General features: G+C 42.9%; 5 protein-coding genes across 8 annotated transcripts; all 5 read left to right on the plus strand.

Annotated features, from left to right (window-relative positions):
- Positions 1-2006: 2006 nt before the first annotated feature.
- Positions 2007-3136, plus strand: LOC142989517 (CD59 glycoprotein-like). 2 transcript variants are annotated; one of them, XM_076139046.1, is made up of 4 exons: positions 2124-2213; positions 2442-2511; positions 2666-2773; positions 2861-3136. In XM_076139046.1, exons 1-4 carry the CDS (start codon positions 2205-2207, stop codon positions 3016-3018), a joined length of 345 nt encoding a protein of 114 aa, XP_075995161.1. In that variant the 5' UTR covers positions 2124-2204; the 3' UTR covers positions 3019-3136. The 2 variants fall into 2 exon arrangements, 1 of the variants encoding a protein (XP_075995161.1); XR_012960695.1 differs by lacking the exons at positions 2124-2213; positions 2861-3136 and adding an exon at positions 2007-2117 and having other exon boundaries at positions 2666-2779.
- Positions 3137-6427: 3291 nt separating this feature from the next.
- Positions 6428-8418, plus strand: mterf1 (mitochondrial transcription termination factor 1). Of its 2 annotated transcripts, none has more exons than XM_076139562.1 (2): positions 6428-6506; positions 6813-8193. In XM_076139562.1, exon 2 carries the CDS (start codon positions 6837-6839, stop codon positions 7986-7988), a length of 1152 nt encoding a protein of 383 aa, XP_075995677.1. In that variant the 5' UTR covers positions 6428-6506; positions 6813-6836; the 3' UTR covers positions 7989-8193. The 2 variants fall into 2 exon arrangements, with proteins under 2 accessions (XP_075995677.1, XP_075995678.1); XM_076139563.1 differs by having other exon boundaries at positions 6446-6506; positions 6791-8418.
- A 29-nt stretch (positions 8419-8447) lies between these two features.
- On the plus strand, positions 8448-12956 carry dus3l (dihydrouridine synthase 3-like (S. cerevisiae)). Of its 2 annotated transcripts, none has more exons than XM_076139560.1 (16): positions 8448-8528; positions 8992-9089; positions 9178-9451; positions 9529-9880; positions 9976-10049; positions 10233-10322; positions 10424-10465; positions 10605-10757; positions 10867-10983; positions 11178-11243; positions 11329-11439; positions 11603-11699; positions 11954-12029; positions 12137-12325; positions 12440-12568; positions 12677-12956. In XM_076139560.1, exons 2-16 carry the CDS (start codon positions 9013-9015, stop codon positions 12747-12749), a joined length of 1920 nt encoding a protein of 639 aa, XP_075995675.1. In that variant the 5' UTR covers positions 8448-8528; positions 8992-9012; the 3' UTR covers positions 12750-12956. The 2 variants fall into 2 exon arrangements, with proteins under 2 accessions (XP_075995675.1, XP_075995676.1); XM_076139561.1 differs by lacking the exon at positions 8448-8528 and adding an exon at positions 8550-8661.
- A 657-nt stretch (positions 12957-13613) lies between these two features.
- LOC142989789 (zona pellucida sperm-binding protein 4-like) lies at positions 13614-16794 on the plus strand. The gene is made up of 11 exons (XM_076139477.1): positions 13614-13755; positions 13959-14037; positions 14783-14919; positions 15076-15198; positions 15292-15464; positions 15575-15672; positions 15783-15925; positions 16020-16197; positions 16286-16421; positions 16572-16646; positions 16717-16794. Exons 1-11 carry the CDS (start codon positions 13614-13616, stop codon positions 16723-16725), a joined length of 1293 nt encoding a protein of 430 aa, XP_075995592.1. The 3' UTR covers positions 16726-16794.
- A 364-nt stretch (positions 16795-17158) lies between these two features.
- Positions 17159-22698, plus strand: cndp2 (carnosine dipeptidase 2). Its single transcript, XM_076139492.1, has 12 exons — positions 17159-17352; positions 18239-18318; positions 18591-18734; positions 18823-18985; positions 19468-19556; positions 20558-20758; positions 20904-20988; positions 21098-21258; positions 21362-21526; positions 21608-21749; positions 21920-22067; positions 22498-22698. The coding sequence occupies exons 2-12, from the start codon at positions 18259-18261 to the stop codon at positions 22562-22564; spliced, it is 1425 nt and encodes a 474-aa protein (XP_075995607.1). The 5' UTR covers positions 17159-17352; positions 18239-18258; the 3' UTR covers positions 22565-22698.
- The last annotated feature ends 903 nt before the right edge of the window (positions 22699-23601 follow it).

A 23601-nucleotide genomic window follows, 5' to 3' on the forward strand; every position in this document is an offset into this window, starting at 1 on the left:
GATAATTATCCATTGTCAGACGGGTTTGAAGACAATATTAGTAATCATCCCCGGTGGTTCTTCTTACTTCAGTCCGTCCCTTTGATCTCTCTGTGTTACATTACATTACGATCATTTGGCAGACGCTTTTATCCAAAGTGACTTACATTACATTACATTACCACCCTTCGCAGAGGGGGGAGCACTTGAGGGTTCGGTGCCTTGCTCAGGGGCACCTCGGCAGGGGCTCGAACCGGCGACCCTCCGGTTCCCAAGCAGAAGCACTACCCACTGAGCCACTGCCTCCCATTATAGTGTTATTTACAGTGCACTGATTTAAAATTGACCGTCCCTCCGCTCCTGAGTTTCAGTCTTTTGGATGAGCCGAGTAACTTTTCACACTGGGAGCTTAATTAGCACAATGCGGTATGAGCAAATCTCAATCTTTCTATTAAGCAGCCATTGTTTGGGACTGGGATGGAGGAAAGGTTTCATACGGAATCTCTCAGTGTAAGAAAAAAAAACGGGCGCTCGACTGTGTGCGGACGGCTTTTTAATTTATGCTAAGTAGGTTATTTCTGAGAGTCCTTCACACAGTGGGCACAACCACATGTTGGTCAAAATGTTAATCGCTCATTAATTCAGCCGTCTAAATCTCTCGGTGATGAAATTCTTCAATCTTCCAGATGGACAGAATTCTGGGGGGGCAGGAGGGGAGAGAGAGAAAGAGAGAGAGAGGGAATAAAAAAAGAAATCAGTACTTAAAATAATAACCATGTCATGGCCTGATTGGTTTAGTTTTCCTCATATTTAACTCAGTGGACTGGGAAATGAGTCAGAGAGAGAGAAACGACGACACAATGAAGAGGAGAGGAATGAAAGAAAAAGAGAAAATAGAGAGAAAAAAAGGGCAGAGGGAGTGAGAGCAGGGAACATTGGCTGCTGATCCTGAACAATTTTACCACCATCAATCTTCATATTAGTTAGTTGAAACTGTGGTAATTTGCATTGTGGAATGTTGTAACCGTTACATCTGTAGATGAGGTCATAGTTTTAGTCAGATGTACAGTAAAGGTTTCAGTAAGGGGAGAGTTTCCCAGAAATCATCATATTAAAGTCTATCCCGTAGCCAAGGTGATCCGAAACTCTGCTCCTCATGTTACCCTTCACCCCAAACCCAAAACCTTCCCAACATGCAACGGGAGGTGACAGCAGCTCTACCAGCAGCAGCAGCAAAGTCTTTTACTCAGCCTCTGCAAAAGTGTGGGGAGGAAGACAAATCACCGGGCAGACTGGGGTGTGAGCGCAGAAGCACAAAGGAAAAACCCCTGCAGCAGAATCGCATGAAAGTGCTGGTTTGCCTCATTAGAAGCGCCTTTAGCTCAACCTCATTAAGCTAAACAGCTGCAATGGCAAAGGAAAGTCATGGCTGCGCTTAAAACCGCGGTGAGAGAAGCGCTCAGACGTTCCCCACGGGACAACTGAGGCCAGATTCTCCTTCAAAGTGCCGGGAATGAGATGATAGGGCCACTGCAACAAATAAAGAGGATGTATGTGTGTGTGTGACTGTTACTACTTGTAGATCGGCGTAGAAAGAGAGATTGATGTGCAATTGTTTGTGCAATTTGAAGTTTAAAAGTCCATAAAGAAGTCATTTGGAAAACTCTGAATGGAATCAGACTCATGAGAGGTTACATAGGACGAATGTTAAACGTTTGTCTGGACAATCTCTCTCTCACACACACACACACACACACACACACACACACACACACACACACACACACACACACACACACACACACACACACCTCCCAAGGCATAATGATTACGTTATGAACTGGAGCATATACTGTACACACCGAAACCTCGGGGTCAACATTGCACCAACCTCTCCACGGTTAAACACATCCATACATCCAGCTGATGGTACACGAATGCACACAATTATACACACAACCACACACACTTTTCGACAACTGGAACATTTTACCGGAATCATAGCCTCACTTAGACTCTGGACTCAAACAAAGCATTTGTTTACTTTTTATGCAAGTGTTGCTACAAAAACCAAACTCATCACACACACACATACACACACAGATCAGAGTGCAGAACCCATTTCTCCACACTCACAGGTAAGTTCTCTATTAACAATTGTCAAAACTTGTAGCTATGGTATTTTACCGTGACACTATGTGGCAGCACGTCTGAACGATGATAACATGAACGAGGTGAGAATAGCTGTTGACGTCCTTTATTCTTGTCCGTGTCTTCATTTGTGTCCCACTTCTATGTTTTAACTTTGCCTGACAACACTATCTCTCAAGGGCATAATGGTTTTAATTGGAGGGTTTCATTATCTGTACCTCATAAAGCGGATGTTGACTGTTTTGGTCATTTTGAATCTATCTGTAACAATGCTGGGAGTGATTCGTTATGATTTTGTTTTTGATTTTCAGAGTCTTTTAGCCATCATGAGGAGCCCTGTGGTGCTTTGCCTGGCATTTTGCTTTGCCCTGTTTGGATTTGGTAGGTGTGGCTGAATCGGAGGGATCACGTGATTTGCAAAGAGCAACCACGTGAGCTTTAGGAAGAGAGAGAGAGAGAGGGAGAGAGAGGGAGAGATTCATGGTCACAGATATTGGCTGGACCCTCATATTACCATGCTGTCCCGTCTCTCCAGGACACACACTGAACTGTTACTCCTGCCCTGATGGCACCGCCGACGGCTGCGAGAACTCCCAGGAGTGTAACCAAGGTGACGACAGCTGCCTCAGCCTCACCAGTGCAGGTAAAAGTGCTAAATACAACCATGTTTACAATCACTATCACCAATAATACCAATAAGCTCACATTTGTACTTCTGTGTCTCTTTCAGGGAAGATCCACAGTCATTGTATGAGGTATGCAGATTGTTCCTTTTCGGCTCTGGCTGTCAGATATCCCCCCCCGTTGACCTTCTCCTGCTGTCAGTCAAACCTCTGCAATAGCTCCAAAAAAGGAATGTTTCAGAGATTTTTGGATTTCTTTGGTTAAGTAAAGACATTTGCATCAAGTCTGACTGAAATGCAAAAAGAAAGAACAGGGAAAGTTCCTGTTTGACAGCTTGTGGCACTGTTTCTTTGGCATTCAGAAATAAATCTAACAAATAAAAGCGTTCTCTGCGTCATGTGTGCACTAACCAGGCTGACTCAGTAAATCCATGCTCACTTGAAACACCAAACACTAAATAAAATCAGCAGGATCTGTTTCGAAAGAGACCGGGTTTGGACACTGGGGTCAGTGATTCATTTGATTGAGTGAAGTGATGCCAGGGACAACAATGGAAAACAAACAAACACTGGAGGTCTCACTCAGTCCTGCTGGTGTAGTTTGCACAGACCAAATGTTCAGGCTCCTGTTAGAAGGAACAGCATGGTAGCTCATTACTGCGTGCGTCTTTGTCTCGTCCTCTTCCTCTCCCATGGACAGACAGATTTACGCCTCTGTGAAAGAAATACCCACACACGCTTCTACCAGGGAATTGATTGTGCACGTGGAGGTGAACAGCAGATTGTTCAGCTCCGTAGTGAAGTCAGCAGTCTGAAAGTTCACATGCTTTCGTCCTCAAACATCCTGCAAGTGTGGACATAAATGAGAAAAAGAAAGCCAGATAATGAGACAGACGGGTCATCGCCATGGTGCCCGGCACACTGGGCTAAAAAGAGCAAACTGTGACTCCCTCCACAATATGAGCTCCCCAACCTGTTGAAGCTCAACAACATCCAGGAGGAACAAGAACAAAGTCCAGAGCCGTGCGAGCGCTCACTGCCATTCCTGAATAATAATTAGATCTCTTTCTAAATAAGGTGCAGTGTTTCCCCCGCAGCCGATTATAGAGTAATGTGGCGATAACAGAACTGTGCATGCATGTGTGTGTGTGTGCGTGTGTGTGGTGGGGTTCTTACTACAGCTGTAAGCAGGTACAATGTCTTAATTTGTTGACTTTAATTAAAAGAAGGACAACATCTGTTACCTGAACAAGTGTGCGTGCGTGTGTGTGTATGTGTGCTGATGAGGTTCTCACAAGTTATGGAGATGATTTTTAAAAAGACAATGTCATCAAATAAATCATAAGACAGATGGACGGATGCTTAGAGATGGACAGAAAAAATGTGCTTTGGGGTAAATCTGTTATGGTCAGAGGCTGAATCAATACATGTCAATAAGCATATGGGCAATTTAGTCATAGTACAAAAAGGTGTGTGTGTGTGTGTGTGTGTGTGTGCCTGCTACAACTCAGTCCAGGTGGCTAGATAATTAAAAACATTTCTCACACTTGATTTTACATCCAAATCTCAACGCTAAACATCTGGGGAGGCAGAAGAGGAGACGACCAGGTGTGTGTGTGTGTGTGTGTGTGTGTGTGTGTTTCTGTGTGTTTGAGAGTGTATGTGTGTGTGTTATGAGACCAATTTTTTTAATAATAATGCTTACACATTCTCACAACACTCTGAAGGTATAACTAATTTCCTTCCAGCCTGTCGTACCTCATGTCTCCATTGCGGGGCGCTGTAGCATCCTCACACACGTAAACAACGGCAGCACAGGTGAACCCACTAGCTCTTTGCAAGTAGCTACATAGCCTATTTAGAGTTTAAATACAATTGCACGTTTCCCTTTTATATCATTGAAATGATTGAAATGAGTCTGAAGGGAATGTGAATACTAGTTTACAGCAATTATGCTCATTTGTAGCCATTAATGCTGGCAAGTCTTGTGGTGTTTGTACAAAGTAGCTCGGCTACGTGAAACAGCAGCAAACTCTCCTGTTGCCTGGGTGACCAGTACGTTATCAAGTTCAGCTGTCATCATTAAGATGATATTTGACCCTGGAATGCTATGATTGGTCGATCGGAATAATGCATTACACGGAGCTGTATGATCAGGGATAATATTTGACATGATTATATAAATATTGTGTAAATGTACAGCGGGGTGATGTAGTTAATGAGCAGGTATGGGAACATGACGTATCACTACAGTGACCCGGCAGAGACTTTAGGTTTACAAGACATAACACAGACGGACATGATGAGGGGTGTAAAAACAGGTCACTAGACAATGTGTGTGTGTGTGTGTGTCTGAATGATTAGCAAAGCAGGGGGTCACCAAGTGTGTGTGTGTGTGTGTGTGTGTGTGTGTGTGTGTGTGTGTGTGTGTGTGTGTGTGTGTGTGTGTGCGCGCGCGTGCGTGTGTTTTTGTGGAAAGGGTGGCATTGTGGAGGGGCAGCTGTCCAGGGTCCCAAGCTATAAGCGAGCTTGTGTGTATTAGTGCATGTGTTTGTATCTATGTGTGTGTGTGAAGTGGTGTGTAACCAATCATCTCAATATCCTCCCCTTCAGTGATTTCAGGAGGCACCCAGTGACTGTTGACATGATTATTGCTCATAATGTGGACATTAGCTCCACTAACTAGAAGAAGAATAAAATCCAGGGTTCTAAATCTCAATGCACTATAGTAAAAAAGAAATTACTGCACAGACAGGAGTCATTAATGATAATAATAATGATAATAGAGATAGAAGAATTAATTCAAGAGACTTAAATCTTTTACATATCCTCTGTCCTTCCTGTTAAGCTTTATGTTCTTACCTTCTTACTTCTTATTTCATTCCAAACTCAGGGAGAATGACTGGCTGCTCACTCACACACCTGCTCGTAATTACAATGAGACGATCACGTTTCAGGAACGTTCACAGCCCAATTTGGAAACGTTTCAGTGGTCAAAAGATATGTGTTCATATGTAAATGGGGTTTCCTGGACATAAAATGATCAAATGAGACAATAGGAAAGCGTCCTCTGTCTCCTGTCTGACATGTTCAACCCTCCTCTCATTCTCTCAAGCTCTTATTCTTATATAAACTTTCCTCCCTCCTTTATTTGCTTATAATGCCAAAAAGGACATAATTTCTCCATACTATGTAGATAATTATGGCATGATTCAGGACTTTAGCATTGAGAACTGGACTGCTTTGATGAAGATGACTGACAGTGAGATGAAATTAAAAAGAGCAACCACACCACCTGGTGATTAAACACAGTAATATACACAGGAATGCATTATTATCGGCCATGAATGAACTTTTATATCATAACAATTGCCATAAATGTGGAAAAAAATTAATAACTGGTAGCTTTGATTCGGAGCATCAAGATACATAGGATGATGTCACTTAATGTTTATATGACAAGAATTGGGTTTGTTTTGTGTCTTTATTTCACTACATTGTACAAAATCTTTGTTTTTGCCTGTAATGTAGGACAATTACCAGTGTAAATAAACCTCTAACAGCATCAGAAAACATTAAAGTTTACAGTCTTAAAAGTGAACTCAGAAATATTAGTTTTGACCCCACACCGCTAGAGGGCGCTAAGCACGAAGCTCCTCACGTCAGCAGGCTCACGGAGTCCGGCTAGAATTCTCGCGTGTGTTTCGTGTGTTGTGTTGTGACGACGTGATCGCTAAAAGTCTCACTCTCATGGTAAGAGTTTATGTTTTGATTTAATTCATGTAATAAAACTTACAATCCCGCATTAATTCACGTTTGTAAAATGTGTGTGTTTGGTGCGTGTCTGTATTTTAGGCACTGAATTTGGCATAAAAGGGTCATTTTATATAGAGTTGCTAGATTTACTTGCTAAAGACGTAGTTTATAGGCTTAATTAGAAAAATTTAGAGCATAGAATGCTGCATGTTTAATGTGGTGTGGACATATAAACAATTTCCACTCTTGTTTCTGTGATTGTATTTGTCTGTTTTCCTCAGTTGTTACTTGTTATTACTGTAGGTCACCGTCTAATCTTCACTGAAAATGGCAGGAAGTGGGTTAAGGGCTCTCCTTCACCTCCATCGTTCCAGGGTGCTGCAGTCCAGCTTCTTCCTCCTCCCGGTACAGCCAACATCCACCTGCCTTCTCAGAGGTCTTTCCATCAACAATCCAAGACATCTCGTGCTGAGACCACCGGCGATTTCAGAGAATGAATCTCTGCTGGAGAACCTGGATCTCATGGGGGTCGACGTGAAGACGGCGCGCCTGCGTCAGCCGGGGATTTTCCGTAAATCTATCACCAACGAAAAAGGCCTGGCTCAGTTTCTGGAGAGCAAAGGTGCCAGCCCCACAGTGATCGCCAGCATCATATCCAGATATCCTCGAGCCATCACTCGCTCGCTCCAACACTTGGAACGGCGCTGGGAGTTATGGAGAAACATCTTCCCCATGGATTCAGAAATTGTGAGCATCGTGGATCGCTCGCCCGAGTCTTTCTTCCGCTCCAGTGACAACGAGAACTTGGAAAAAAACATCACCTTTCTGACCTCCTTGGGACTGAACTCCAAACATCTCCACCGGCTGCTGACCACAGCGCCGCGGACTTTCTCCAATAGTTTAGAGCTCAACAAGCAAAGGGTGGATTGTCTGCAGGAAATATGTGCAGAACTTGGTGGCAATGATCCAAAGCAGTTTGCCAAAGCGATCATATCAAGAAACCTCTACATTCTCATCAAAAGCACTACAAGAGTCAAGAATAACATAGATATCCTGAGCACATCCCTTAAGTTGTGTAATTCAGAACTGCTGGCTTTTCTCCAAGGCTCCGGAGCAGAAATCCTGCAACTTTCAAACGAGTGTCTGAAAAAGAATTTGGAAAGTCACCAGGAGAAGTTGGTTTCACTCGGTTGTCAGAAAGCTGACATGAAGAACCTGATCATCAGTTATCCGATGCTTCTGTACTTCAGGTTAGATAAGCTGAGCTCCAAACTGGACTGTCTCCTAAAGGGAGGAGTGACAATAAAGCAGATACTCCAAAAGCCCAAAGTGTTGGATTATAGCACCCAGAACCTTACAGGGCGGCTGGAGGAGCTGAAGAGAGTCCAGTATGACTTTGAAAAGTATGGAATCAGCATCCTCAACTGCAGTCAGAAGCGGTTTGTGGCAAAAATGGAAAAACTTGAAGAAGATGAATGAATTGGGAGGAGATTGTATCTGATGTCATCTGAATGTTCAATTGTATGTGTTTTAAGTAAAATATACATCTGCTCCAAAACTGCTGTGATATTATTGAGAGTGTAATCAAATGGTTGGACATGATAATATGTAGAATTAATGCTTGAATAGACATTGGGTACACTTGGCATAAGCATGACAAACAACATAACTACATGATTATTGATGTGTCACTGTGTTCTGTTGTTTCTTTAGCAATTATAAACTAAATGTTGTATTTTATGGTTACATTTAAAGATGACTGTAGTTAAATGTAGTATCTACTCTCTGAAATTTACTGGAAATCAAAATGGAATGGAAGCAGGTATGTAGCATAGTAAGATATGGGTTAATAATACATATGTAAATATTGACCGTAGGACCGCAGGGGGCTACGCGCAGATCCAGCGTTGGAATGTTGTTATGCGGAACCAATGTTCGCTTTACAGTTCACCACGGACACAATAAACAGCTGCACTCTTTCTAGCTTCACGCTGTAATTTTTCGGTCGCACTCTGAGCGGTAAGTTTGTTGGATCGCTTTAGAATGATGTAATTTTTTAACCATACAGATATAAACGGGTTACGACAACGTCACGTGTGTGTGTGCGAGAGTTTGCATGTGTCAACGAAGATCAAGAGGCAGAAGTTAGCAGGTTAGCACGACAAGTTTCAATGACTGGAAGCAGAAACTCGATTTTTGCTGCCTTAAAATAACAAAAACATATATTAAAACATGTCACTATTCAAACATGTCTCCTTAAAGTAGAAATTAAGTTATCTGACCAAAGTTATTACTCGCGTTTTGCTTCCCGGACTGTTCTCTGGCTACATGTGTTACCAAAGAAAAGATCTGCAAAGCTATTCAATTGTTTATCTCACTTTATAACGAATCTGTATATGTAGTATTATAGTTTGTCAAATATGCCGTGTGTCAATGTTGATTTCCTGCTTGACGATGTTGTTGTCTTGTCATGTTGTCATAGGAACTGCACACAGACTCTGTGATGGAGACGCTGACGGATGAACCAGCTGAGAAGCAGACAGAGGTCTTTATCAAGGGTGAAGCCTCCATTAAAGCTGAGTGAGTCATTCAACTGGCAAACACTCTCACAATCTCTCAATGTAATGACTTGTAATGATGTAATGTCTTCTTGTTCTAATACCAACAGATTCCTAACAACCAAGGACAAATTCCACAAGTTTATTGATTCCAAGTACGAGGAGGCAAACGGAGGAAAGGCCGGTGAAGATGAGATCGCCAAGGAGACAACAACGGAGACAACGGCGGAGGAGCCCGATGCCAAAAAGCTCAAGATGGATGCGGAGGAGAGCGACAAGGGAGGGAAACCAGATAATAAACGAATACGAGGACAGAATAAATCCAGGCCGCACAAAAAACCAAACTCCTACGACGACAGCCGATTGTGTCTCTCAGTCCTCCGGGTATGAAGCTACAACACACTCTTTGATCATCGTGCCAGTTCAGATTGCATTAATATCACTTCTCCCGTTGCACACAGGACAATAGGGAATGCCCCTTTGGAGACAAATGCAGATATTTCCACGACATCGGCGAGTACATGGCCACTAAGCAGGCCGACATCGGAGAAAGCTGCTACCTCTACGACACGTTTGGAAAGTGCGACTACGGCCTCTCGTGTCGCTTTGCCAAGGCGCACACTACGCCTGACTTCAACACCAAAGTGAACGAGGATCTAGTGAAGGCCAACGAGGGCAAGAACCCCGTGAAGAACAGCTTGGACAAAGACCTCCAGTACCGTCTGAGGAAACGCTGGGTGCCCTTCAAGAAGTCGGAGGAGTACCTCAGAACGCTTTCGAACAACAGAGACAAGGAGGGACGGCAAGGGAAGGGTAAGAGATCTGAACCAGAGGGGTGAGAGGAGCTGATCAGTGGGGCGAAATGCAGAGTTGATGAGAATTTATTTCAATATTTTATCATAATCAAGGTGATGCTCGTGCAGCTGAGGCAGCAGATCCTTCAGGAGAGGAGCAACATGCAGCTACAAAACCAGAAACACAGGTACAGCTTTACAACAACAACAAGAACAATTGGAATACAATGCAGCTATAGAAATTGATGATGATGATGATATATTTGTGCTTTTTTGTTTTTCATTTCTCAGTAAACCCTAACCCTAACCCATGGATTCAAAGCAGAAATTAAAGCTCTGTATGATTCATTTATGTTTGTGACACACTGCAGGTCAATGCAGAGAAACAGAGTCCAGTGAAGACTGTCGGCCCACTGACTGATGAAGATGTCATTAAGTTACGTATGTGTGAAAAGAAACAGGTATGCATCATCAAAACCTCCTCCAACATTTTATAATAAAATAATGGTGGCTATGTACGGAAGAACTTTGGTCATTTAAAGTGTGTGTGTCTCTGTTTAAGGTGAACTTTCAGGATAAGCTCTATCTTGCTCCTCTTACAACTGTAAGTAAAACCATCCTGAAGTGATCTGTAGATGTGTCGGTGATGTCTCTTTGTTATTCTTCATTTATATTACAAGTACACACTGAAGATGATTCATTTGTTTTTAACTGACTTGGTTATTCCCTCTTTTTTTCCTCAGTGTGGGAATCTGCCTTTCCGGCGTGTGTGCAAGCGTTTCGGTGTAGACATCACGTGTGGGGAGATGGCCATGTGCACTAACCTGCTGCAGGGCCAGCAGTCTGAGTGGGCTCTCCTGAAGAGGCACGAGAGCGAAGACCTTTTCGGTGTCCAGGTAGTGACATCATCATCTGCAATTACTGTACAGACGTTGGCAGTATGTGTTTTACCGGGAATCGCAGCGTTAGATAGCGACATTTCTGAGGTGACATCTGTGTGTCTAGGTGGAGGGCTGCTTCCCCGACACCATGACGAAGTGCGCAGAACTCATCAACGACAACACCGATGTTGACTTTGTGGACATAAACTCCGGATGCCCAATTGACCTTGTCTACAAGAAGGTAAAGTCTTAGGACCAAGACGTCACATCGACATTAAAGGACAGTTTCAATGTTTCATCGAGAGACACTGCAGCCATTCAAGTTCAAACCAGTGTGCAAGTGAATGGCGCACGCAAGTTGTAATTTTCGACTCAGAAAGAAGACAGGGGAATATTAAACGTAAACATCCCTCTTTGCTTGCTTTGCCTCTGCAGGGTGGAGGCTGCGGCCTGATGACACGCAACAGAAAGTTTGAGCAGATCATCAGGGGGATGAACCAAGTAAGAATTGTTTTTGACATTACATTCATTACTTTGCTGCACAGTGTGTGAGGCCGAATGTTAACACCGATTCTTCTGCCCAAAGGTCCTCGATGTCCCTTTGACAGTCAAAATTCGCACTGGCGTTCAGGAAAAGTGCAACATAGCTCACAAACTCATCCCAGAGATGAAGAAATGGGGCGTTTCCATGGTCACGGTAAGTCTCCCAGCAGCAGAAGCTCAAATCATAGCAGGTTTTCTATTTACTTTTATTGTTGTTGTGTCGATCTCAAGCATTTCTGGACCTGCACATACAGTAAATATGGCATAGTGTCAGCTTTAAAATGTGCTGACATGCTTGTACTGTGGTTTTCTTGCAGTTGCACGGTCGGTCCAGAGAGCAGCGCTACACTAAGTCGGCTGACTGGGATTACATCACCACCTGCTCGAAGTTGGCCAGCCCCATTCCACTTTTTGGTATGCAGCTTCGTCAAGATTCCAACTGTATATGATGCTGAAGAGTAATAACAAATGTATTTACTTCACTGATTTCCCATGTTCATTCAGTGTTATGGTCATGGGGAGGACAATTCTTCATGTCAAACTTCATAAAGGAGAGAGAGTGGCTTTAGTGCTCCTCCTGACAAATAAACTGAATTTGATGTGTACAGTAATTATTCCTCTTAATGCAAGGGTGAACTAATAAGCGACATGTTGTGACTCTTATCCAGGTAATGGAGACATTCTGTCTTATGAAGACGCCATGAAGGCAAGAGAGACCGGAGTTTCTGGTCTTATGATTGCAAGGTTGGTATCCACACACACACACAATATAGACACATTAATGTGAATACCTGGTAAGTTAACTCCTCGGTCTCCACGTGGCAACATAAATATTCAAACCTATTTTTCAGGGGGGCTCTGATTAAGCCGTGGATCTTCACTGAAATAAAGGAAAGTAGGCACTGGGACATATCATCTAGTGAGCGACTGGACGTCCTCAGGGATTTTACCAACTTTGGTCTGGAGCACTGGGGCTCAGACACCCGAGGAGTGGAGAAGTGCCGCATCTTCCTTTTGGAGTGGCTGTCGTTCATGTGCAGGCGAGTTCAGATCAACAACACATACTGCATAATCAATAGTCAATGGTCAAACAGTTGGGATTTAACATTTTCTCCCCCTCTCATTTTCATTTAAACACTTACTCACACACACAGATATATTCCAGTCGGCCTGTTAGAGCGAGTACCTCAGAAGATCAATGAGCGGCCTCCTTACTTCATGGGCAGGAACCACCTGGAGTCGCTGATGGCCAGTCAGCACGTCGGGGACTGGGTCAGGATCAGGTGAGCGGCAAACTCATTTAAATACGAGTCAAACCGGACAAGAAACTGAAGTTGGCGCTGTACAACTTAGCTTAATCTTCTTATTGTGCTTTCTTTGTTCCTCTGCAGTGAACTGCTCCTTGGACCTGTGCCAAAGAATTTCAACTTTCTGCCCAAACACAAAGCCAACGCCTACAAGTGATGTCGATACTAGGTTATGCACACGTCATGGATTTTGTTTATTTTTGATGCATAACAAAGTTGAGGCTTTGTTTAATAAAGAAAAGCTGTTGCGTATGGAATGTTAAACTTTGAATGCTTTGACTACTATTATTTGAATTGTGGAATGATGAGTTTGTTGTTTGTTTACTTGAGCTATATGCAATAAAACAGGGGTACTTTCCTTTTATTGGTGTATTTTGTGGGTGATTAATAGAAATGAATTATCAGCATTGAATAACTCAGTGGAAATAACGAAGTAAAAAATAAAATGAAGACTATCGAGCCTTACTCTCAAGAAATGAACTTGAATCTAAACCATAATTATAAACAGTTATTTTTGATTGCTAACAAATGTAAGAACATTTAGATTTCACAGACATTGAATTCATTATTATGCACTTTTACAAACCATGTAGTAGCATCTGTAACTGTCTAGTTAGTATACATAATGTCGTATACAGAAACGTTTCCAGTAACTGCACAATACTATATGCAATGTGCATTAAGATCCGATTTATTTATCAAGTATTGCCTGTATTTTGAAGAATTTAATAAATGAAATGGCATTTTGTTAGTCCACAATTTGGTTAATGAACGTATTTAACCTATTTCATGGCGTCTTATGTTGTATTTTCAGCACCCATAATAGTATTTTAGTTTCCCATGATTGCTGCTGATTTGTGGAGCAATCAGCAAACTCATCAACACACCTGTGAACTGTGCCAATTAACAGCGACCAGGTGGCTTGAATTACGCCCAAACGGCTTCTTATACCGCGGCAGGACGCTCCGTCATTTATCCCTTCCTCTGCGGTTGTTTGTTGGTGTGTGTGTCATACGGATCCATGGCTGGGCTCAGGGTCGCGTTGCTGCCGGTACTGGCTGGGACTCTGCTGCTGGTTTCAGTCCGAGGATGGACGCTCGACCCCAACGATCTTTTGAAGCTCCAGTCCGGTGAAGAATGGGAACACCCGTTTCCTTCAACAGGTAAATTCCGGTTCCTCCCAACAGTAACTTAAAGATTAAACTTTGAAATCTGAATGTGCACCAGCTGCCTGATAGTCTGAGACGTTTTTACCCTAGTCCTGAAATCTTTTTTTGCATGCTGAGAATGTTTACCTCATAATTATTTATTGGAATACTGATGTTTTGAAGCATCACTACTCTTGGTAATGACATATTCCCTATAGATGACGTTGTTGAAGGTGAAGCCACTGAAGTTGCCACCAGTGATTCCCACCCTTTTGGTGGTCATGACTTTGAGGTCCAGTATTTGAATGCTGCACCAGCCTGGGCCAGGGCTCCTGCTCCCTTGGCCAGTGATCCTGCTCCCTTGGCCAGTGATCCTGCTCCCTGGGCCAGTGATCCTGCTCCCTGGGCCAGTGATCCTGCTCCCTGGGCCAGTGATCCTGCTCCCTGGGCCAGTGACCCTGCTCCTGCTCCCTGTGCCAGAGGGCTGAATTTTGTCTGCAGGGAAGCTGGTTTTGAAATCACACCAACGGTTCCATTAAGGGACGTAAAAGTTTTGGGTAAGTACTTCTGATTTTGAAAACTTGATGTGCCACATCAACTACATGTTAGAACTCACTTTTTTGTTTACTGTCTAGGTTCCTGGGAACTGACTTCTGTACTTGATTCCTCTGAGTCTTGTGATTATGAAGTGAACCTTCTCCAGAACACCTTGACTATCCCCTTCACTGGGTGCCATGTCAAGCAAAATGTAGGTTTTGAAAACTGACTTGCTTCATAAGAAACCTGCTGAGTATTGTGCGTGTTTGAGTTACATTTCTGTGGTAAAATGAATTGAGCACCTTAACTTTTTAACAAATCTAATCGGTGCAGTTTGTGTTGTACACTTTCTTTTTTTATTCTCAAACTTGCAGGTTGACAGTCATAGTGTGCAGCTCTTGTATACTGACGAGCTTGGACAGACACAAGTTCCCACTGCAACTTGTGAGTTTGGGGCTTCTCCTCGCGCTGGCTTGTCTAGGACTTCCAATTGTCCTTACCAAAGGCCCCAAACACTGGCAGCCCCTACAGCAGCAATGCCTCCACCTACAACCACCACCATGACAACAGTGCCAACAACCACAACAGCACCAAAAATGACGATGCCTGTAACAACACTTGCACCATCTGGAATTGCACAAAGTGAGTGGAGATGGGTCTCATAATGCTTTGGGGTAGGATGTGTGTAATCCAACTTGTTTATTGAAAAGGACAATTTGTGCACCGTATGTCAGAATTTGACCTGACTGTACTAGCACATTACAATGACTAAAATCTCTTGACATGCTTTCACTTCAGATTGTCACGTCCCCTTGGCTCAGCGTCTGCCTTGCGGCCCTTCAGGAATATCCTCCGCTGACTGTAGTAACATGGGCTGCTGTGTGGGCATGGCGCCTTCTGCCTGCTACTACCCAGTAAATGGTGAAGGCTCTTTTGGTGGCATAACATTTTCAACGTCACAACTTCAATGCTTCATGCTGAACCCAAAACATGTCACCATTGTTCTCATTTTAGAGTGCACTGCAGACAGACACTTTGTCTTTTCCATTCGCCACGACTCTGCGAGCATCCCTGTGGACCTTTCCAAATTGATCGTTCCTGGGCATCCGAAGTGTAAACCACTAATAGTAGCCTCCAAAGTTGCCATCTTCAAGTTCAAAATTACAGAGTGTGGTGTTACTACTTATGTAAGTTTGTATTTAAGCTTGTAGCCAGAAAACAAACTTTGTACCAGTCTCATTAACGACTGCCCGACATTCAGTACCTCTGTTAAATTCATATGCATCTGACTTGACAGGAAGTTGGAAATACGCAGATCTACTTGGCTGAAGTGCAGACTCGGGTTCGAACGCTGAACCTGAAGTATGGTTTCATAACAAGGACTGACCCGCTCAGGTGAGCTGCTCTGGACAAAACTACCTATGGTCTCTGACCTGGGTTACTTGAATTGGGTTCTCATGAGTTGGCAGAATCTAGATTTTTCTGTCCCAACATGTCATCTGCAGATATCTGATCGAGTGCCGCTATGGCAAAATGGGCTCTAATCTACTTGCCAGTGTTGGCTACATGGTCAAGAGGCCCAGTTCCAGCATGCCTTCAACAATTGTGGGCATGGGCAGGTATGGGGTCGAACTGAGAATTGCTAAAGGTCAGTTAACAAAACATTGATCAGCACAGCCAATTACAAGATGTGTCTTGTCTCCATCAGTGTGTATACTAATGCGTTTGTTTCATTCCAACAGATTCGTCGTACCTGAGTTTCTATTCAACTTACTACCTGCCTTTGCGACTACTCCTTGGCAAACCGCTGTATCTTGAACTTCGTCTTAAGTCCCCAACACCAGATGCAGTAATTCTTGTCAACTACTGTGTAGCTTACCCCCGTTCCGCATCAAATGCTCTGGTTCTTACTTATGAAGGGTAAGTGTCTGTGTGTAATGTGAACCTTCTCAAGTGGCTTTGACAGATGTGCTAATTTTTACCTGTCCTGTTTCGCTCGTCTTCATAGGTGTGCCAACCCTAATGATCCAAATGTGTCCGTCCTTAAAGTCGTTGACCTTCCACAAAACCGCAAACAGAGGCGCTTTATGGTGAAGGCTTTCCAATTTATGGATCAAAGGACTAACGCGTACCTGGATGAAGAAGTATGTATTCAGGAAGCCAAATGGCAATAACACCAATCTAACCTGGTAGACAGAAGATGCTGTCTGAGTTGACTAGAAGAATGATGCACTTTTGGCAATATAAATTAGGTTTTGATCCTGTTAACATGGCAAATGTTACTTCTCCTCCAGATCTATTTCATGTGCTCTTCAGAAGTGTGTAGGACATCAGAAAAGAGTTGTGCAGAGCGATGCTTTGATGGAAAGGTAACTTTGTTTTTAAGGGGGGTTAAACAATGTCATTTTGCTTCCCTTACTAATTGTTTTTCATTTCCAGGTACTATAAGAAATTGCAGCTGAGGAGTTTAACATGTGGATGACCAATGTGTTCAAAATAAACATTTTATTACATTGGAAAAAATGTCTTGAGTCATGTGTTCAGATGTGATGTGCACTACTGCTGGTTTGACTGTGGCTGTGAATGCCATTTATTATAAAGGCTCTTGAATCTGCTGCTTACATATGTGGCATGATGTTGGCTTGCACATGGTAGCCCAGTTAAAGACCCTGAAAGCATGATTTCAGCAGGAAGAGAAATGCCAGAAATATAACTTGTACTGATTTGTATAAAGGAATGTTTATTCTCATACTGTACATATTTAACGTTTTGGATATATTAGGTGTGTTATCTTGCATTGACTTCATGATTGGCCCGTAACGTTCCTACGATGTAAAGAAAAGTCACATGACGAGCCATCTCACGCTCTCCCACAATGCTGTGCGCGACGAATTCAAGCCGACTCCACTGTCCGCCGCACATCTCTTCCCCTCGCTGCTTCCACACCCTAAACAAGTGTTCATATCGGGACTCCGTCAGCTGTCAGAGCTGTCGGTCAGTTAGGAAAAGTAGGAAACGACTGTCGGCTTGGAAGACTCGCATGTGGAAATCAACTACGCGGACATAAACACAGAAGTGAGTCCCCTCAGCTGCTCGGATACTTTCGTTTATTCGCCTGGTTAACTTTCAGAAATGAGTCGTCCTTTGTCCAAACACGGGTCCTCTTCATCCAGAGTAACGTTTGCTACCCGTAGGAGTACCCGGCATTAGGGAGCTCCCAGTCGCTTGGGACATTCAGAGGCGATATCGCCGAGTCACAGTATAGAAGTGAAGTCACAACATTGAATCAATAATGCTCCGTTTTGTTTATCACTACACCGACATTGGACAGTCTTTCTTGTAAACACCGATGAGCGATAACAGCCATAATGAATCTGATCAAACCAGAGATTCCCTTGCTTTCCCCTCTGTGTTCCACGGGTACGGAATACCGCTTGCGTAAGTAGCAAGAAGCTACAGCTGCCAGTTAACGACTGGTTCAACCTGATCCCATCTTCAAACACAGACAAGGCTACAAAACCGGTATTTGTCAATTCAACCAATACATCAAATGCATCTTTCTATCCATGTGATGAAATCGTTTACATGGCTTTTTACTGATATGGCTTCAAATTAAGTGTATGGTACCTTCTCCTTGACCTTTACGCTCCACAACATTACAGAAACTACAAGATTAACTGTGACAGCAAGTGACTTTGGTACCTTTTGTACTGATATTAAACCTGTATTCGCCCTCTGATGACAGTACTTCCCAAACTATCAAATCAGCTGTGATTGCAGTGACTCTATCATCAGCTCTACATCCTGATAGCAAACATGCCATTCTAGCACTAACCACTTCATGTGCATGACAGAGGAACTGCAGATGTCAGCAGTTTTGGAAGGGGGTGTGGTGTTCAGCCCTCTCATAAGAGTTCTCCACTCCTGCACAAGCTCACCACTCTGTTTCTTTTTCACCCAGAGCTACTGCCACAAGCAAAGATGGCTAATCTCCCTGAGCTTTTCAAGTATGTGGACGAACACCAGGATCTCTATGTGCAGGTAAGATCCCCCTTGTACAAGTTTTTACAGACAAATATAAGTTAAATTGCTGCAGGATCTCTTGTTATTGTGGACAGCTGATTATTGGGATGATTGGGTACAGCTAGAGGTTGGATAGTTGGGTGTTGTCTTTATCATTTGCTTTTATTAAGACTTTCTGGGTCAGACTAAACCATGTGAGCAGCTGTGACAAACTGGGACATTCTGTTCCAAACCGATCACATTCTCATAAATACAAATAGGCAATGATCTGGACTTTTCTTGCTTCTCAGCGTCTGGCTGACTGGGTGGCGGTCAAGAGTGTGTCCGCTTGGCCTGAGAAGCGTGGAGAGATCAAGAAGATGATGGAGATGGCAGCAAAGGACATTGAGAGGCTTGGGGGCACAGTGGAGATGGTGGACATCGGCATGGAGGAGGTCAGTGAACTCCATTTCACTAAATTCTTTGTTCTTGTTACTGTCAAATAAAGATGTGAGCAGTCATTTTTAAATGTTGACCATGCAGCATCCCTCTGGAGAGAAGATTCCCCTGCCACCTATTATCCTGGGTGATCTGGGGTCAGACCCTAGCAAGAAGACTGTTTGCATCTACGGTCATCTGGACGTGCAGCCGGCTGCTCTTGAAGACGGCTGGGACACGGAGCCTTTCACTCTGGTGGAGAAAGACGGTCAGAGCTAATTTCTTTGTGTTTGTCTCTGTTCTGACCTACTAACACTCAAAGTTAGTGATCGACTTACACCTGAGATCTTGTTCAAATGCTCCTTGGATGTTTATCCCATAGAGTTGTATCATATCTTAGTTGGCTACATATTTCCAAAGTCCATTCCACTTCCCTCTTGTTTAAGTGCAGAGCCATGTTCTTAGTCACGTCTTATCTGCATGTCTCGCAGTTCAAGTCAAATAAGCACCTGCAGATAGTTTGTGCTCTTTTCCTGTTAGCTTTTAATACACATTTTATTGCACATGAAATGATCTTGTGGCTTTTCTGGTGACTGTCAGCTGACAGGACACACATCACGTGTCAGGGGTTCCTGTCTAGATCAGTTCCTGTTGGCCTTTTGAGGAGAGACACAGTTCACACATGAATTTCCTGCTCGAAATGTCTGAAACATTATTGATCAATGAAAATAATTTGAATTCCCTTTGCAGGCAAGCTCTTTGGAAGAGGCTCCACCGACGACAAGGGTCCTGTCCTGGCCTGGTTCAACTGCATTGAGGCTTACCAGAAGACCAAGCAGGTAAAGTGCACATCAAGAGTTCTCCACACATGTTGTTCCTACAGTCATTATGCTGTTCAGGAGCCAGTAATGATGAAGAGCAAGAGGAAACCAAATTTTTGGTTTCTGTTTTATTATGAGAAACATCAACACTGATCAGAAATAGCTGCCAGGAGGAATGACTGAATGGAGAAGTGAAAGTGAACACAATGTTATGGTGACTAATAAGAACACCCTGACAGTGTCTGGCATGTTGACTAGGCGAGGAAGGTCGTTAATTAAATCTGCTCTTTGAAGGAGATAATGATTGATTGGACAATCACTCATCACTCATCACTCTGTTCTCACTGTGTCATGGTGGAATCTATGGTTGTTATTTTAATGGGTGTGATGAAACAAATGAAAATGAAGCCATATTGACTTACATGTTGAGTTACATTCTCACCCGTACTGTTGATTGGTCATGTGACGGATGTAATGAGCAAACTGATGCAACATGACAGTACTAGAGGTGCTTCTCAGTCTGCAACCAACTGTTCTTTCCTTAACTTCATATTTCATCTAATCATACATGGACATACATGTTTGCAGTTCCCTCACTATACACAGTAAAACAGAAAAGCAGCCTTAAAACATGAATATTTGTATTTTAAGAAATGACACAATCTCTCAAAGTGCAATGCTGATTTGGTGATTGCGTGCTGATTGCTTAAGTGTTGTCAGTAGGAGTAATGGTCAAAGGTCGTGCATGAAGAGATTGTAATCCTGCAGCACTCCACAGAAAGCACTTAATGATTAAACCCTCACCTCACCTAATCCTGACTTTTTCAAATCACGACTTCTGCTTTGCCTGAGTATCTTCCTCATGCCAAGTAACAACCACACATCAGCCAGGCACTACACTGAATATAAATAATAGCTTTAAGGGATGTTTAAGTAATTTTAGTAAGTTATCCACAGTGAGCCATTGTGATAATATTTATGGAAAATGTTTCTTCTCTCTCTCTTTCCTCGGGGTGCAGGAGCTTCCCATCAACATCAAATTCTGCTTTGAGGGCATGGAGGAGTCCGGCTCTGAGGGCCTGGATGAATTGGTGTTTGCTCGTAAAGACACCTTCTTCAAAGGTGTGGACTATGTGTGCATCTCTGACAACTACTGGCTCGGAAAGACCAAACCCTGCATCACTTACGGTCTCAGAGGGTTGTGCTACTTCTTCATTGAGGTACAGTCTAAGTGTGGTGTTGGAAGTGCATGTAGAATCCCCAAACCAACTCTAATTTACTGAAATATGATATTTAAGTGTCAACCCTGATGTACTGCTGCTTTTTGTCACAATGTATTTTGACGGAGAACTTTTTAAATCCCAGGTGGAGGGCAGTACGAAGGATCTGCACTCAGGAGTGTTTGGTGGCTCTGTTCATGAAGCCATGGTCGACCTCGTTGCACTGATGGGTAAGGCGAGTCGCTCATTGTTGCAGAGACAAATGCCACAAAAATCCATTGAATTGTGCTGCAGGACACATTTAGGGCAGTTTTAATCTTGTTTTTTTCTTCCCTTAAGGTTCCTTGGTGGACAAAAAAGGGAAGATACTGATTCCTGGGGTCTATGACAGCGTGGCCCCTCTTACAGAGAAGGAGAAAAATCAGTATGAACCCATTGAGTTTGACCTGGCTGAGTACCGCAAAGACGTTGGAGTTGAGCAGCTGTTGCACGACACAAAGGTACGAAACTGATTTCTGTCTTTTTAATCACTCAATCAGGTGTGATCTAACTCTTAGATTTAAATGTGCAACACAACTACAAAGGTTTATTGTTGCTTTGCAGGCCCAAATCCTAATGCACCGCTGGAGGTACCCATCTCTCTCTCTCCATGGCATTGAGGGGGCTTTTGCTGAATCAGGAGGCAAGACAGTTATCCCCCGCAAGGTCATTGGCAAGTTCTCCATCCGCCTCGTACCTGATATGGACCCCAAGGTTGTGGAGAAGCAGGTATGTGGCTTAAATATGTAAAGTATCACATTGGCTATGTGTCTTGGTATTTTAATTTAATTATTCATTTTTCTTAACAAGGTGATCAGCTATCTGCAAGCAAAGTTTGCTGAACGGCAAAGCCCAAACAAACTGAAGGTGACATTAAGCAGCGGGGCCAAGGCCTGGGTCGCTGACTTCAACCACCCACACTACATGGCTGGTCGAAAGGCCATGAAGACAGGTACATGTCCTGGGAGGTGAAACAGTCATATAGACATAGTGTGTGTGATTGAATTAAAACAGTTTTGATGCATTGCTCTTTTTGCAATGGGAGTTTATGTCAAGGTCCATCTTTCCTTCGTTGAATTTCATTGTTCTTTCCTTGGTGTCTTCCTCCTTGCTGGGCTCTAGTCTTCGGCATGGAGCCTGACCTGACACGTGAAGGTGGAAGTATCCCAGTCACTCTGACTTTCCAGGAGGCCACAGGACAGAATGTCATGCTGCTTCCTGTTGGATCCTCTGATGATGGAGCTCACTCTCAAAATGAGAAAATCAACAGGTACATAATGCTCCTCTACCAGTTGAGAAAGAGTTAAATGAAAGCTTTACTTTTTATAGGTGACTACACAGAAAGTGAAAGAAAATATGTGTGGTGCAAGTCAGACTCAGAGTGCCACAAAGATTAGGACATGCACTTGTGTGCTGCGTTTTAGCCCGACAAACATGCTGTCGCACCATTTATGATCTGTCTGAGAAATGATATTCATCAATGACTAAAAGTCGTTGGGTAACAAATCAGTAAACCAGTTTGATAAGAAACCTTTCACAAACAAATGACACATGACACGGAAATGTCAGGCCATTGGTTGTTCTCCTACACCATAGAAAAATCACCTTGTTCTGTACATAAGCACATGACTAACCTACTTTTAAAAGAGTTTGGTACTTGGGTACTCAGAATCAAAAATAACTTATCTCTCCATTTACAGATCCAATTACATTCAAGCTGTCAAGATGCTGGCCGCCTACTTCCATGAGGTTTCCCTGTTGGAGTGAATCAACATCACGCAATAAATACAAAATATGTCCATTCACACAATCACAGCCATAAACATTGCAGTTTGATTATCTGTATACTGCATACGGTTCCTATCACACTGCTAATCGACAATAAAATACTTTGTTGTGTCTCTTTGTTGTAAAGGTTTTTTCATTATAGTCTTAATAAAGACCCGAATAAAAATCTATTTAAAATAATGTGCTACTCAGACTTAAGTTGCAATGATTCAGCAGTTCAGGTGATCTCACTGCAATATTGTCTGACGTTAACATGATTCCGGACATATCTTTTTGCAGAAAGAAAGATTATTTCAAATTCTTCAGTGATTTTCCCCCATGATGTCTTTCTTTCGGGGTCATTTACCGTTTTATGGAGATACAGTATTTCTCACTTGGCATATTAACTTTAGGTTCTGATAAGTTGTGCTCAATTTTGGCCCAATGGAGTGAGACATTTGGCCGTTTTGGTCCTTACTAGGCTGGTTTAAATCATGTTTAAAGGACAGGGGCTTCTTTGTATCTATAGGTAAATTCACATCTGATAACGTGCGGCGTTCCCTAAGGCTCCATTCTGGGGCCTCTACTGTTTAACATCTACATGCTTCCACTGGCTCAGATCATGGAAAACAACAAAATAGGTTATCATAATTATGCAGATGACACACAAATTTACATAACCATGTCACCGGGAGACTATGGTCCAATACAAGCAGACAAGCATACAAGATTCTGTTTGGCGCTGCCTTTTATTAAACTAAATCATCTTTCACTGCACTGTAACTTAATTTAACAAACTGAATTTTTTACCTGTTCTAGTCTGTTTTAGCTTGTTTTAATTTTCTTAAACTTTTTCTGTTTTTAGTTGCATTTAAGTGTCCTTTTCTTTTCCTGATGCTTTTAATATTTTATTGTAAAGCACTTTGAATTTCATTGCTGCTGAAAAGTGCCAAATTAATAAAACTGCCTTGCCTTGCCTTATCGGTACCCATAATGGGACAGGAAGTGCTGCACAGAAGCCAGGATTTGCTTTTCTC

This window comes from Genypterus blacodes, unplaced genomic scaffold, assembly GCF_046128005.1.
Source record: "Genypterus blacodes isolate CSIRO-AG114 ecotype Tasmania unplaced genomic scaffold, CSIRO-AGI_Gbla_v1 ptg000438l_1, whole genome shotgun sequence".
Taxonomy (NCBI): domain Eukaryota; kingdom Metazoa; phylum Chordata; class Actinopteri; order Ophidiiformes; family Ophidiidae; genus Genypterus; species Genypterus blacodes.